Here is a 13,653-nt window from a genome sequence, read left to right on the forward strand (position 1 = left end):
GAACCTCTGAGGAAGGTGGGTTTATTCGCTGTCATTCCCACCGCATAGACAAATAAACTCAGGCGCTGAGGGGTCCCTTGACGTACCCAGTAACTCCAAGATAGTAAAAGTGGTGCTGTAAGGCTCTTTTCACGTCCTCCCCCTACCACAGTGACTCAATGAGAACAATACGATACCACAAATATGTCTGTTACCGAACATTCTATTTGGCTTCACTTTCATTTATGTAAGGTAGAAATACACCTCCTTTCTACACAGGAGGTAAATGAGGCGAAAAAGTATCCTGACAAATCTACAGGGCCTTAAAAGGCAGCGTGTGGAGGTGGAGCCCAGATGTGACTCCACAAGTCAGAAGCTCAGATAAGGCTTTGCGAGCAGGCCTGCGAGTCAAGGATGAAAGCCCGACCAGATGTGGAGCGCTTACAGGTAGGCAAGGCCGCCCAGGGCTGGTGGGGCAAAAGGGCCGTAGGCCATTTACCTGATCTGCACCCAGGGCCCCAGGCGGCTCTGGGTGGGGCCGGTCGCGCACGGATCTAAGTAGGATCTAGAATAGCTGGGACTTACGAAACACCTGCTTTCCCGTCCTCGGGTCCCCACCTGAAGCTGATTATCATCTCTGAGGTTTCGGCTAACGTAGGGCACCCACTAAAGGGCAGGTCCCGCAGTCCCCGTTCCAGGAGCTGGAATGGGGCCAGCGCGGAGGTGGTGTCAGAGCGGAAACCTAACGGGGCCCGGGGTTCAGCTCAGGGCGGTGGGGACACGTCCCTGGAGAGGAGGTAGCTCCCGGGTTCCGCTCGGGGCCCGCGGTAGAGGAGACCGGACGTGGCGTGAGCCGGCAGCAGGGAGGAGAGAAGTCGCAGCTCCGAGCGGCCAGGGGCACGTCTGGCCGGCGGGGACCCGGACGAGCCGGGCGCCGCGGTTCCGGGAGGCCGCGGGAGAAGTGCCCAGGCCGCCGTGTGTGCCCGGCACGGGAGTCCCAGAGCGATGAGAGTGCAGGTCAAGGTAAACTCCGCCCTCCCCCCCCCCCCCCCAGCCGCCGGCCGCCCATCCCTTACCTCGCGCCGCGGGGACTCGCAGCCTCGGGACCTGCGGACCGGTCCTCTCCACTTGTGGCCCGGAGCGCGACAGAAAGTTCTGGGGGCTTGGAGAGGGAGGGTGCCCCCAGCCGCTGGGGACGCTTGGGAAAAAAGTGAGCTTGGGGGCTTAGGGAGAGGAGTGGAGACCCTGGTCATGCCTCGGTCTCATAAGGCAGCCAAACCTCAAACTTGCTATCACTTACCTACTTTGTCTGGACTGGCACCCGCTGTGGGTGTGAATACGTAACATTTATTGTGCGCATTGTATTTCATGTGTTTCGGTACAGACTGGCTGTTAAGAGCACTGTCTTTGGAGCCAGATCACCTGAATTAGCATACCCGCTCCACCACTAACTATGATCCTTAAATTGCTTAATCTGTGTGCTGCTTCTTCATCTGGAAGTGGGATAATAATACTTATAATTTGAAGATTAAATCAGATGCTGTATATGCCGGGCACTTAGAAAATAATGCCTAACATACTTAGCGGGGTGCAAAAGTTTGTGATTTTTATCACCTCATCTTGGCAATAACCCTATGAGGTCTATCATCACCCCTCCCTTCAACCCACCACACTGCTTTACAGGTGAGGAAAATGAAGCCGAAGGAGGAAAATAGAGATTTGGACCCAGGGCAGTGCTTTAAACCACTAAGAATGAGAGTGTTGTATCTGCACATAGGATTTTGATCATTTGTTCCTAGGGAGAATGTGGGTCACGCCTAATTGCCAAAGTGGGAGCGGAGTTCTTCAATTTCTTTCCCCTGGTGTACAAATTTTGATGTGAATTTTTCATCTGCTTTGGATTCTACCAGAACTGGTAAAGCATTAAATATTCTGGTTAGACTGACACCTGGGTTTGGCTGTAAGAGTCTAGACGTTTCTTACCTCCCTTCCCCCACCAGCCCATATCTTCCAGGGATTATAAACCATTCGAGATGGGGCTCAGCATGAGCCTCCTTTTTGGGGCCCAAATTAGGAACTAGTACTCTAGTGTTAAGTTTGCCTTGATGGACAAGGGTGTGAATAGCACTTTGAATTGATTGTACCCTGGAGGAGAAGGAAAAGACCCATACAGCACGCTGGTGATTTGCCACAAAGTTGGGTCTTATTTTGACTATTTACAATTTTCTATCATGGCTCATGTTTTTGGCAGGACATCTATTCCAAAACTATCAGGGGCTTGGTAAATATTGGACCTGAAATATATCTTGCTTCTTTTTCTTTCTCGCTGGATTTTTTTGATCATGGGCGTTCGGGATAGGCTGAAGAGCCAAACAGTCTTAGAGTGACTTTATTGCACTTCTGTAGGTAGACTCATCCAGTGTTGGAACTCCCAAATGTCCATCCTCCCTGTAACCCAGTTATTTCTTCGTGTCCCATCAGAAATCTACATGGCAACTATTTCCTATTTAAAAAAAAAAATCATTGTTAGGTAAGATATTCCAAAGTGGGTCTCAGTTGTGCTTTTTTTTTTCTTTTTGACTTCTTAGTCTTATTGAAGTTGTATATACACATAGTTCAGAGTCAAATAATTCCATAAGGTTTGTTTCTTAAAACAGCAGAACCCTCCATCATTTCCTGCTTTTCTGAAAGAGCAATCATGTTCATCTCTTTTAGCTTGTTGATACTTATTCATGCCTCTAAATAATACTTACGTGGCTCTTTCCTGATTTTTCATGTGTAGTCACTGGAAATGACTTTCCAGGTGGAGTATAAGGGTTTGGATTTCTTTTGCATTCCTGCATCTACCATTCACATGGTCCTTCCTGTTCCTAACATCTACAGAATATAGCTGTCCATAGCTTTTGGCCAGGTCAATATTTAGTCCGCTCAACAGTGCTATGCCTTCCTACACACACACACACACACACACACACACACACACACACACACACACTCATACACTCACACACTATTAAAAGCTGAGTTACGTAGTATGTGGGTACTCCCCCTTTCTAACTTTTGTGTTCCCCCAGAGTTGTCTTTCTGTGTGTGTGTTTCCAGAATTTTCTATGGATTTTTCACTAATTTAACAAGTTCTTTGCCAGTTGCCTAGATCTTCTCTCCAGATGACCCCGTGTAATACCTATTTTAACCAGTTTTATCTTGAGTACAACTTTCTGACCTGCTTTGGCCTCTCCAGACCTTTCCAGTCTTGACGTTGGATGTACAGCTGTTACTTTGGGCTCTGTCTTCAGCATCGTCATGGGGATCCCCTTTTCCTCTGTTAGACTGGCTCCTGTTTCTTATATCCCATGTCTTTGTGATTTTTTTTTCCATCATTTTAGTGGAGCACTTTTTCCAGTAGCTCTCTGAGAACGGGTATGCATAAGGTACATTGAATTGATATATTGTTATGACAAATTACCCTCTCAGATTTTTTTCCCTTAAAAAAATTCCACTAACAACGCAAAAATAATTTCTTGTGGTAAATCATTCACTTTTATTTTTTATTTTTTTATTATGTTCAATTAGATTCAAACACTTTTAATAGAAATTCAAACACTTTTAATAGAAATTCAAACACTTTTAATAGAAATTCAAACAGAAAGTTCCCTTTCTATCCCTCATCTCTCTCCAATCCAGAGGTATTCAAACTGTTGGACTTAGAGCATTCAATCACTCTTTGGATTCATTCATTTATGAACTTATGAGTGCCAACTCTGTGCTAACACCTGTTCCAGAACTTGGGACTATATAGTGGACAAAACTTATTTTTGAGCTGCAGAGGAATGGGGTGATGCTTCTCAATGCTGAAATTGAGCCCCAAGGCTGCATTTGGTTAGCTTGTTTTTCTTCTCCTCGAATACAAACATCACATAATCCAGGCTCTCTCTGTTTCTCTTTCCCAGTATAAAATCATGACCATTACAAATTGAACTGCATAACTTGTGGGTCACCAGAGCAACATCATCACACCCCTGAGATACAGAAATAGCTTTTCTGAATGGATACACACCCTCTCTCTCTCACACACACAATGGAATATTTAGCCTTAAAGAGGAAAGAAATTCTGACACATGGTACAGCATGGATGGACCTTGAAGATGTTATGCTAAGTAAAATAGGCAGTCACCAAAAGATAAATATTGTATGATTTCACTTATAGGAGATATATAAAGTAGTCCAGTTCATAGAAATAAAAAGTAGAATGAAGGTCATCAGAGGCTGGGGCAGAGGGAAATGAGGAGTTATTTTTTTTTAATTTTTTATTGTTATGTTAATCACCATATATTACATCATTAGTTTTTGGTGCAGTGTTCCATGATTCATTGTTTGTTCATAACACCCAGTGCTCCATGCAGAACGTGCCCTCCTCAATACCTATCACCTGGCTAACCCATCCCCCTAACCCCCTCCCCTCTAGAACCCTCAGTTTGTTTTTCAGAGTCCATCATCTCTCATGGTTCGTCTCCCCCTCTGACATACTCCCCTTTTCTTCCTCTCCTGTTATCTTCTTCTTTTTCTTTTTTCTTAAAATATGTTGCGTTATTTGTTTCAGAAGTACAGATCTGTGATTCAACAGTCTTGCACAATTCACAGCGCTCACCGTAGCACATACCCTCCCCAATGTCTATCACCCAGCCATCCCATCCCTCCCACCCCCAACCACTCCAGTAACACTCAGTTTGTTTCCTGAGATTAAGAATTCCTCATATCAGTGAGGTCATGTGATACATGTCTTTCTCTGATTGACTTATTTCACTCAGCATAACACCCTCCAGTTCCATCCACGTCGTTGCAAATGGCAAGATCTCATTCCTTTTGATGGCTGCATAATATTCCATTGTGTATATATACCACATCTTCTTTATCCATTCATCTGTCGATGGGCATCTTGGCTCTTTCCACAGTTTGGCTATTGTGGACATTGCTGCTATAAACATTGGGGTGCACGTACCCCTGAGGAGTTATTTAATAGGTGTAAAGTTTCAGTTTTGCAGGATGAAAAGTTTTGGAGATTGGTTGCACAAGTATGTGAGTATACTTAACACTATTAACCTGCACACTTAAAAATAGTTAAGATGGGGGCCCCTGGGTGGCTCAATTGGTTAAGTATCTGCCTTCGGCTCAGGTCATGATCCCGGAGTGCTGGGATCGAGGCCTGCATTGGGCTCCCTGCTCAGCGGAGAGCCCTCTGCCTGCCACTCTCTTTGTTTGTGCTCTCTCTCTCTCTCTGACAAATAAATAAATAAAATCTTTAAAAAAAATAGTTAAGATGGTAAATTCTATGTGTATTTTACCACAATTAAATAAACAAAAAACCAGAAATTTTCACACAAACTCCATAATGGGATTCATCCTATAATTTGATGAGGGTGATTGAATCTACTTGCAGCTGGGTTCAGCTACTGCCTGGAATCCATGGTTTCCAGGGTATGTGGAGGGTGTAGCAATGGATTGCTCTGGGAATTTTCTTTTGATGCACTTAGCACCAGAACGGTTGGCAGGTTGCCTTGTTGGGGTGGACTAATGCTGCTTTCTCTTTCTTCCATGGTATTTCCATATCTCTGGGGAAGAGGTCCTCAGTTATTTATAGTACAGATAAACTCAGAGACTATTTCAGAGTGCCGTGACCAGTTATGCAGTTGGGAGCAGCGAGAAGTGGTAGTTTTGTTTGGCTTAGGGGTTACATTCTTTTTCTGAGTTCGTAAGCATGTGCCTCTTGAGAGCCTCCTGATCCATTTCAATTGGAAACGAAGAGGTTTACTTGGTAGCCCACACAGGTGCCTTTCCCAGTGCCGGTTTCCCTGCATTTTCCCTGTTGGCGTTTGCTGTACAGCCCTCTGTGGAGTGACCCTGTGCTGTATGCTGCTCCAGTTCTTGAAACGCTCCAGGACTGGGGTAACCGTCTGGTATCCTAGGATTGCAATGGTGCTGTGTGTGTTGACTGGAGAGATCAGCCTGGTGAATTTGGTTGTGCTCTATTCAATGTATGGCCGTCATACAGAATTTTCTTCCGGGGACACTTGGGTGTCTCAGTCCATTAAGCATCTGACTCTTGGTTTCGGCGCAGGTCATGATCTCTGGGTTATGAGATCAAGGCCTGCACTGGGCATAGAACCTGCTGGGGATTCTCTCTCTTTCCCCCCTGCCCCCCCTCCCCCCAAAAGAGAATTTTCTTCCTGGTAAACTCAAAGCCCAGTGGGATGAATGAGTATGAGCAACCAAAGTTCTCTGCTCACTTTGCTGATTGCAGATTCAGAGCTTCTTGTAATGGTCATTTTTGACATGAGCAAACCACCTGGTCCAGGGATGGAAACATCCCTTTCTGTCAGAAACTGCTTTCTGTGATAGGTGTGTGGGTGACCTTGGAGAGAATACCCTTTCTTGGTATTTTATTCCCCGGCCATGTGTGCAAAATTAACATTCATCTTATCTTTCCTAGTATTGGAATGTGTTGGGATATGGGCCAGGTGGGCCCCCTCAAATTGCCCATACCAACTAAAGACACTTAGGGCTAGGCAAAACTTTCCTTGTGATTAGATCATAGAGCCTGATAATAACACACCATTTTGGAATGTATGGCATGCTGTTTATCACTGATTTTCCTTAGTTATAAGCAAAAAAGGGGCAGAATGTGGTAATTAAGTCTCTAGAGGTATCAGCAGGAAGGTGAGAAGAATAATAAAAAGAATAGTTGGAAAAGGTGGTTTTACTGCTAGCTGCATGCCCTTCTGCCTTAGGCAAGCTACCTCAGTTTCCTTAACTATGAAACACATAGCCACCATTCACTGGCCACCTCCTTCTAAGAGCTGTGAATGTGTTTTGAGGCAGAAATTCCTTTGAAAATCCAATGAAAGCAATAGATCCAGGAGCTCAAACACTCAAACTCAAAAACCAGGCCTGCTGGGGGTACCTAGGTTTACTGGTCAGTGTAAACCTTGACTAAACATGGTGGCCCGCAATTGGCCCCAACTGACTGTTGCCAAGTTGAAATGCAAGGTGAGTATTGCCAGATTCTGTGTCCCCACCCCCGGCCCCCTCCTTATTACAGAAAATGCAGATATACAGATTCTTTCTTGAATGTGAAACCTCTTGGTTTTTACATCTCAGTAGGTGCTTCAGAAGATTTTTGAAAAAACTTTATTGGTTGAATGAAACACATTTGTGGTTTGCTTTCTGCCTTGTGGCCTGTTACTTATTTAAATTTAATAGTCCCTTCTTGTCTGTGGTTCTGTTTTCTGTGGTTTTAGTCAACCACAGTCTGGAAGCAGATGATCCTCCTTCCAACAGATCATCACAAAGTCAAGTAGTCTCACACTACATTACAATGCCTTTGTCATTGGGCTCATTCAGCTCCCTTCATCGCATCACATAGGCATTTTAGCATCCCACATCATCATCGTGGTCATAAGGATGAGTATAATACAATAAGGTTCTGAGGGAGAGAGACCACATTTACATACCTTGTTGTGATTGTTTATTATTAGTTATTGTGCCTAATTTATAAATTAAACTTTATCATAGGTATGTGTATCCAGGAAAAAAATATACATAGTATTCAATACTGTCTGCTCTTTCCAGCATCCACTGGGAGTCTGGGGATGTATCCCACATGGATTGGCGGGGGGAGGAACTATTGTGGTTTTCTGTCACGGGTCTTTTTCTTTGCCTGTGCTGCTCCCCACTTAAAAATTGGGATATAATTCACATATCACATAATTCATCTATTTATTTGTTTTTACGTAGTCTTCACACCCAGTGTGGGGCTTGAATTCATGACCTTGAGATCAGGAGTCACATGCTCTACCAACTGAGCCAGCCAGGCACCCCTAATTCACCTAGTTCAAGTATACGACTTGATGGCTTTTAGTATATTCACAGAATCGTACATCTATCACCATAGTCCATTTTATAACATATTTATCATATCCAAAAGAAACCCCACACCTCTTAGCTGTCCACCCCTAGTGCCTCTATCCCCACCAGCCCTAGGCAACCACTGATCTACTTTCTGCCGCTACAGGTCTGTTTGTTCTGGGCATTGTATGTAGATGCACACCTACAATATGTATTCCTTTTTATCTGGTTTCTTTCATTTATCATAACGTTTTCAAAGTTCATCCATGTAGCGTGTTATCAGTATTTAATGTTTTTTGTATTGCTGCATAGTATTCCATATCACAATTTATTTGTCCATCAGTTGATGGATATTTGGGTTGTTTTTGATCTTTGGCTATTATGAATAATGTTGCTGTGGACATTTGTATATAAGGTTTTGTGTGGACATAACATTTTCATTTCTCTTAGGTAGTAGGTACTCAGAAGTGGACTTACTAATTCTAGGTTTAGCCTTTTGAGGAACTGCCAGACTGCTTTCCAGAGAGGTTGTGTCATTTTAGATTCTCATGAACAGTGTATATGATAGTTTCAATTTCTCCCCTTCTCTTAAATTATCTTACTTTGTGATTATAGTCATCCTATAGTGGGTGTGAAGAGGTATCTCCTTGTGGTTTAGATTTGCATTTCCCTAATGACTAATAATGTCGAGGATCTTCATGTGTTTATTGGCCATTTGTATGTCTTCTTTGGAGACCTGTTTGTTCAGACCCTTTGTGTGGCACTTATTTTTGACAGCTCTTGAGATTTTTCTCCTGAGAAATGCTCATTTCACATCCACACAAAAGGGGATATGTCCATTTATTTATTTTTATTTTAATTCCTCTAATGAAAGGGAGTATGTTCTTTTTTAAAAAAAACTAAGTTTTTATTTTTTATTTATTTTTAGATTTATTTATTTGAGAGAGCAAGAATGAGAGAGAGAGAGTACATGAGAGGGGGGAGGGTCAGAGGGAGAAGCAGGCTCCTCGCTGAGCAGGGAGCCCCATGTGGGACTCGATACCGGGACTCCGGGATTATGACCTGAGCCAAAGGCAGTCGCTTAACCAACTGAGCCACCCAGGTGCCCAGAAAGGGAGTATGTTCTAAGACCCCCAGTGAATACCTGAAACTGTGGATAGTATCAAACTCAATACATACTGTTTTTTCCTATGTGTACGTACCTATGATAAAGTTTAATTTATAAATTAGGCAGAGTAAGAGATGACGATCTGTAGCTAATAATAAACAGTTACCAGAATATACTGTAATCAAAGTTACATGAATATGGTCTCTTTCAAACTCTCTTAGCCTACTGTACTCACCCTTCTTGTGATGACGTCAGATGAAGTGAGATGAATGATACCGGCATTGTGACATGGTGTTAGGCTACTACTGATCTTCTGATGATTTGCTAGACTGCAGTTGACTGTAGGTAACTGAAACCATGGACAAAGGGCGACTACTGTACACAGTTTCCAGGGGTTCATGACCCTCTTGACATTTTTCTATGGGTCTGAGGATACTCACAGAAAACATGCTATGTAGCAGGGATTTTTCTGGGCATTTCATTTGCTTGATCTTACTCATGCTATCTACTAGGGACCGCATGGGATTCATGTGAGGGTCCAATGTTCAGGAAAGTGATTTGTAAACCACAAAACACTGTACAGCCACAGGGGTTGCTAGAGGTGCAAGCTCTGTAGGTCAGTGATAGTGAACCGAAGTTGTTAAGGGCGCGAACTGGAGTCAGACTGCCATGTTTGAATCCTAGTGTCACTTGTATGAGCCATTGTGTTTTGGGGCAGTTGTCAACTTCTCTGACTCAGTGTTTTCATTTGTAAAATGGAGATAATAACTGACCTACTTCCCACATCCTCTTGGGTGGTAAGTACTTTGTATTGTGCAGGTGGGTACGCAGAAAGTGCTGGATAAAGGACAGAAAGTCCTGATGTCGTGGATGTCACAAACTGAATGTTTGTGTCTTCCAAAATGTATATGTTGAAGTCTTGATCTCCCATGTGATGGCATTTGGAGGTGGAGCCTTTGGGAGGTAATTAGGGCTTGATGGATGCCCTTATAAAGAAGACACACAGGAGAGATGATCTCTGTCTGCCATGTGAAAATACAGGGAGAAGGTAACCATTGTAAACCAGGAAGACGGCTCTCACCAGAACTTGACTGTCTGGGCACCCTGATCTTGGACTTCTGTTCTCCAGAACTTTGAGAAATAAATGTCTATTGCATAAACCATCAGTGTATGGTCTTCTGTTTACAGTAGCCCAAACTGACTAAGATAGCTGCTATTAATATTATCTTACAGAATGAACTAGGCATATATCTTATAGTGGAGCAGGTTGGTCTTTGAATATGGAAGTATCTTCCTTCTTTCTGGAGAAAACAGATGTCCTCCAATGATCTTTAAAAGAGTCAAGAAGTTTTTGTAAATTATAATCTTAGGAAAGAGAATTTTACTCCTAGAAGAATTTAAGCCCATAGGGTACTTTATAGATCCTTGGCCTAGATCACTTAAACCTCTCCAAACTTTGTCGCTACTGTTAGTGTCTGCTTTAAAGTGATTTAAAAAAAAAACAAAAAAAACACAAAGCCCCTGCCCACTGCTTCCCCCATAATCTTTGTCCTTATCTGACCTAGAGGAACTCAGGATTCTAGGCAGACAGTTTTGCTCTGTGACAGGAAGTCAAGCAAGTAGGCATTGTTGGATCAAAACAGAGAAGAGGGGGGCGCCTGGGTGGCTCAGTCGTTAAGCGTCTGCCTTCAGCTCAGGTCATGGTCCCAGGGTCCTGGGATCGAGCCCCACCCCGGGCTCCCTGCTCTGCGGGAAGCCTGCTTTTCCCTCTCCCACTCCCCCTGCTTGTGTTCCCTCTCTCGCTGTGTCTCTCTCTGTCAAATAAATAAATAAATCTTTAAAAAAAATAAAACAGAGAAGAGGGTCCAGAATCTTAAAATTTAAACTTTCTAAAATTTGTTAGTCTTTAGGCCAGTAAACTGGGAGGGAATGGTGAATCGGCCTAAGACTTTATAGATTGGATCTTTGCTCTTGAATGTAATACAGAGGCAAACCATTCAGGCTCATATTTTGGTCTCTTGAGTTTACAGCCACTGCCCTTAAGAGGGAAACCACATTCTTGAGAAGCAACTCTTAGAGTGGAGACTTTTCAGACAGAAATTGCATCTTGCTGGCTGGTATTTGGGTTCAACAAATACGGAATGTGATAGGTGATAGGTAAGCCCTCTGAGGTCCACTCTGTGGGGTCTTCCTGATGTCAGAGTCTATCTTCCAGTTTAGCTGAAGGGAGAAGCTCTGTAAGGTTCAGTCTACCAGAGAGTCTCAGAGTTACTGGGATCCCAATGTTTGTGAGTTTTGTTCTCTGACCTACAGATGGGGTGTGTGTGTGTGTGTGCGTGTGTGGCTTGGGTTTTATTAAAAATTTTTCATGACATTTGTTAAACATGGTAAGAAAGACTTTATTCAAGAGGGTCTGCTGCAATGGGGGTTTTGCAGTAGGGCAGAGAGGTGGGACTCAATTCGGAGTACAACAACAAGTGGAGATTGATAGCGAAGGAGCAGGGTGGGGGTCAGTGGTTGGAAAACCACAAGAGAAAAGATCAAAGCCAGAAGGATTCTTGCTAGACCAACTCAACAGGATTCTTGCTAAAGGCAGGCCAGGGTGATCAGATACCAGGGGTGGGGGATTTTCACTAACTGACCCAGCAGATTCTTGCTAAAACTGCCTTAGCAGGGCCAACCACAGAGCCCGAGTTTGGGGCCTAGTCAGAAAAAGGACTCAAGTCAGAAAGAGCGTGAGCCAAGTTCAGTCAAGGAGAGAGTCTTGGTCAGTTTGAGACATGAGGTGGCTAAGGTAGACAGTTCCTCTTTATGTAATATAGTCACGAAAACCTTGAGCATTTGAGTGACACATTCTTAAAAGAGAAAAGCTGCTTTTCTTTTGTTTAATCCCTCTTTTTTATAATTGCCTTTTTGGGTCATTTCAAGGTCTTTTCCTTATGGCTGTATTTCTTCCCATTTTACAATGGCAGAAGAAATACAGAAGAAACATCTTAATGACTAAAACTCCGTGAAAAGGGAAAGCTGCTCCATAGTTTTGCTCCTCAATGACAAAGAATGAGAAAGGCATTCTGTGGTAGTTATCATCTTCCCCTTTCCTTCCTGAATTGCACTGAAAGAACAGTTGGTTTCTAAACATCATTGGAACTTTGAAAATCAAGTGTAACAGCCAGAAAAAGAAGTTGGGAAACTTTATCCTAGCAAAGGCTATTTGTCATCTGCCAACCCCTGTTACTCACAGAGCTCTCGGTGTCCCACCGACAGACTTGTGATTCTCAGCTTCCTGGACCACACTCATTTTATTAAAACATTGTTTTCCTTCTGGAATATTAGTGGAATTAGTTATTCTGGGTGAGAATTCTTTTCTGAAGAAAACAAATAAAACCGATTGGTACGCTACCTTAAATCTTTTAGCTTAAATTAAGATAGAAATCTTAAAGATTTCTATCTTTTAAATTAACTTAAACATCTCAAAGATGTTCTTTTTTTTTTTTTTTAGTCAGCTGAAAAGCTTAAAGATGAAGATAAAAATCTTACATTAAGATATAAGATTTAGGGGAGGGAACATTCTGAGCTGAGAGCTGGCAGAAATCTCTTGGAAAAGAATCTTCCAAAATTGCAGCCTGTGCAAACAAGTGTGTTTACCCTCAGAGATGATCCTTGGTCAAATATATTTAGGGGAACAATGGCTAATAAGGATTTATCTCTTCTGGAGAGTCACACTATTTGCATGTGTTTATATAGCCACAAAACATTTTCTTTTCATCCCATGTAATGCCTTTGTTCTCTAGGATATACTTAAGAAACTCTAGTATAAAGTGCTCAGATGTGTACCCAGAACTCAGGTTGATATTGGGGATCCTACAAGAAACAAGACAGTTCCCTGTGTTCCAGGGCTTAGAGTGTAGTCAGTCTAAATAGGTCATGATTGTGCAGTGCCTGGGGGTAAGCACAGAAGGCTCAGGGGCACATGGAAGGAGATCCTGATTCAGAGATTCGGAGAGTTTCTATGAAGGTTTTTATGTCTGCCTTGGTGGAAAAAGGAGGAGAGTGGAGAATATCAGCACAGAACAGCATGGAAGGAGTAGGAGGCAAATTCAGAGGATTCACAGGTGTTGAGTAGATGTAGAATGGAGCGACTGAAGTAGGGAGAAGCCAGACACAGGTGAGGGAGGGAGCAGCTCAGACGTCGTAGGCAGTGGGCTATAAACCTGGTGAAGGACTTGTAAACTATCCTGATGACATTGGGGGAACCACTGAAAGGTTTTAGGTTTTACTTTTTTGCTTTAAGAAGACTGTAGGCTTTACTGCAGAGAATGGATCAGAGAAGGGAAATCTGGATGCGGAAAGACCGGATGGGAGGCCATCTAGCCAAGAATTCGTGGTGACCTTAGGATCATGGCCATATAGATGGCGAGAGGTGGGCTGATGCAAGAGATACTTAAGAAATCGAATCAATAGGTCTTGGTGGTTGACTGAAAGGGAAGTAAGGATGGGGAAGAATGAATAATGGTGCTCTGGTTTCCAACTTGGACACCTGGGTATACTGGTGAGCGCTTGGGGAATATAGGTGGGGGATAGGTTTGGGTGGGGGAAACAAGGGATACAGATTTGGGCAGGTTACTTTGAAGTAAGATATTCTTTTGTTCCCTTTTAAACCTGGT

The 13,653-nt window shown here is 43.2% G+C and overlaps 1 protein-coding gene across 3 annotated transcripts in view; it reads left to right on the plus strand.

Moving 5' to 3' along the window:
• Positions 1–13,653, plus strand: part of TRPM6 (transient receptor potential cation channel subfamily M member 6) — a 165,930-nt gene that overhangs the window by 30,003 nt on the left and 122,274 nt on the right. Inside the window, exon 3 of one of the 3 annotated variants that reach the window (XM_073878071.1) lies at positions 259–426. The exons of 1 other annotated variant lie outside the window; for it this stretch is intronic. In XM_073878071.1, the coding sequence (XP_073734172.1) occupies positions 394–426 (33 nt within the window). In that variant the 5' untranslated portion in view covers positions 259–393. Of the gene's footprint in view, positions 1–258; positions 427–827; positions 1,003–13,653 lie in introns of those variants that run through there. One more of the 3 variants, XM_025891664.2, reaches the window with a different exon arrangement.

This window comes from Callorhinus ursinus, unplaced genomic scaffold (assembly GCF_003265705.2).
Source record: "Callorhinus ursinus isolate GAN/ISIS: 27379988/994484 unplaced genomic scaffold, GSC_fseal_2.0 scaffold28, whole genome shotgun sequence".
NCBI classification, from domain to species: Eukaryota; Metazoa; Chordata; class Mammalia; order Carnivora; family Otariidae; genus Callorhinus; species Callorhinus ursinus.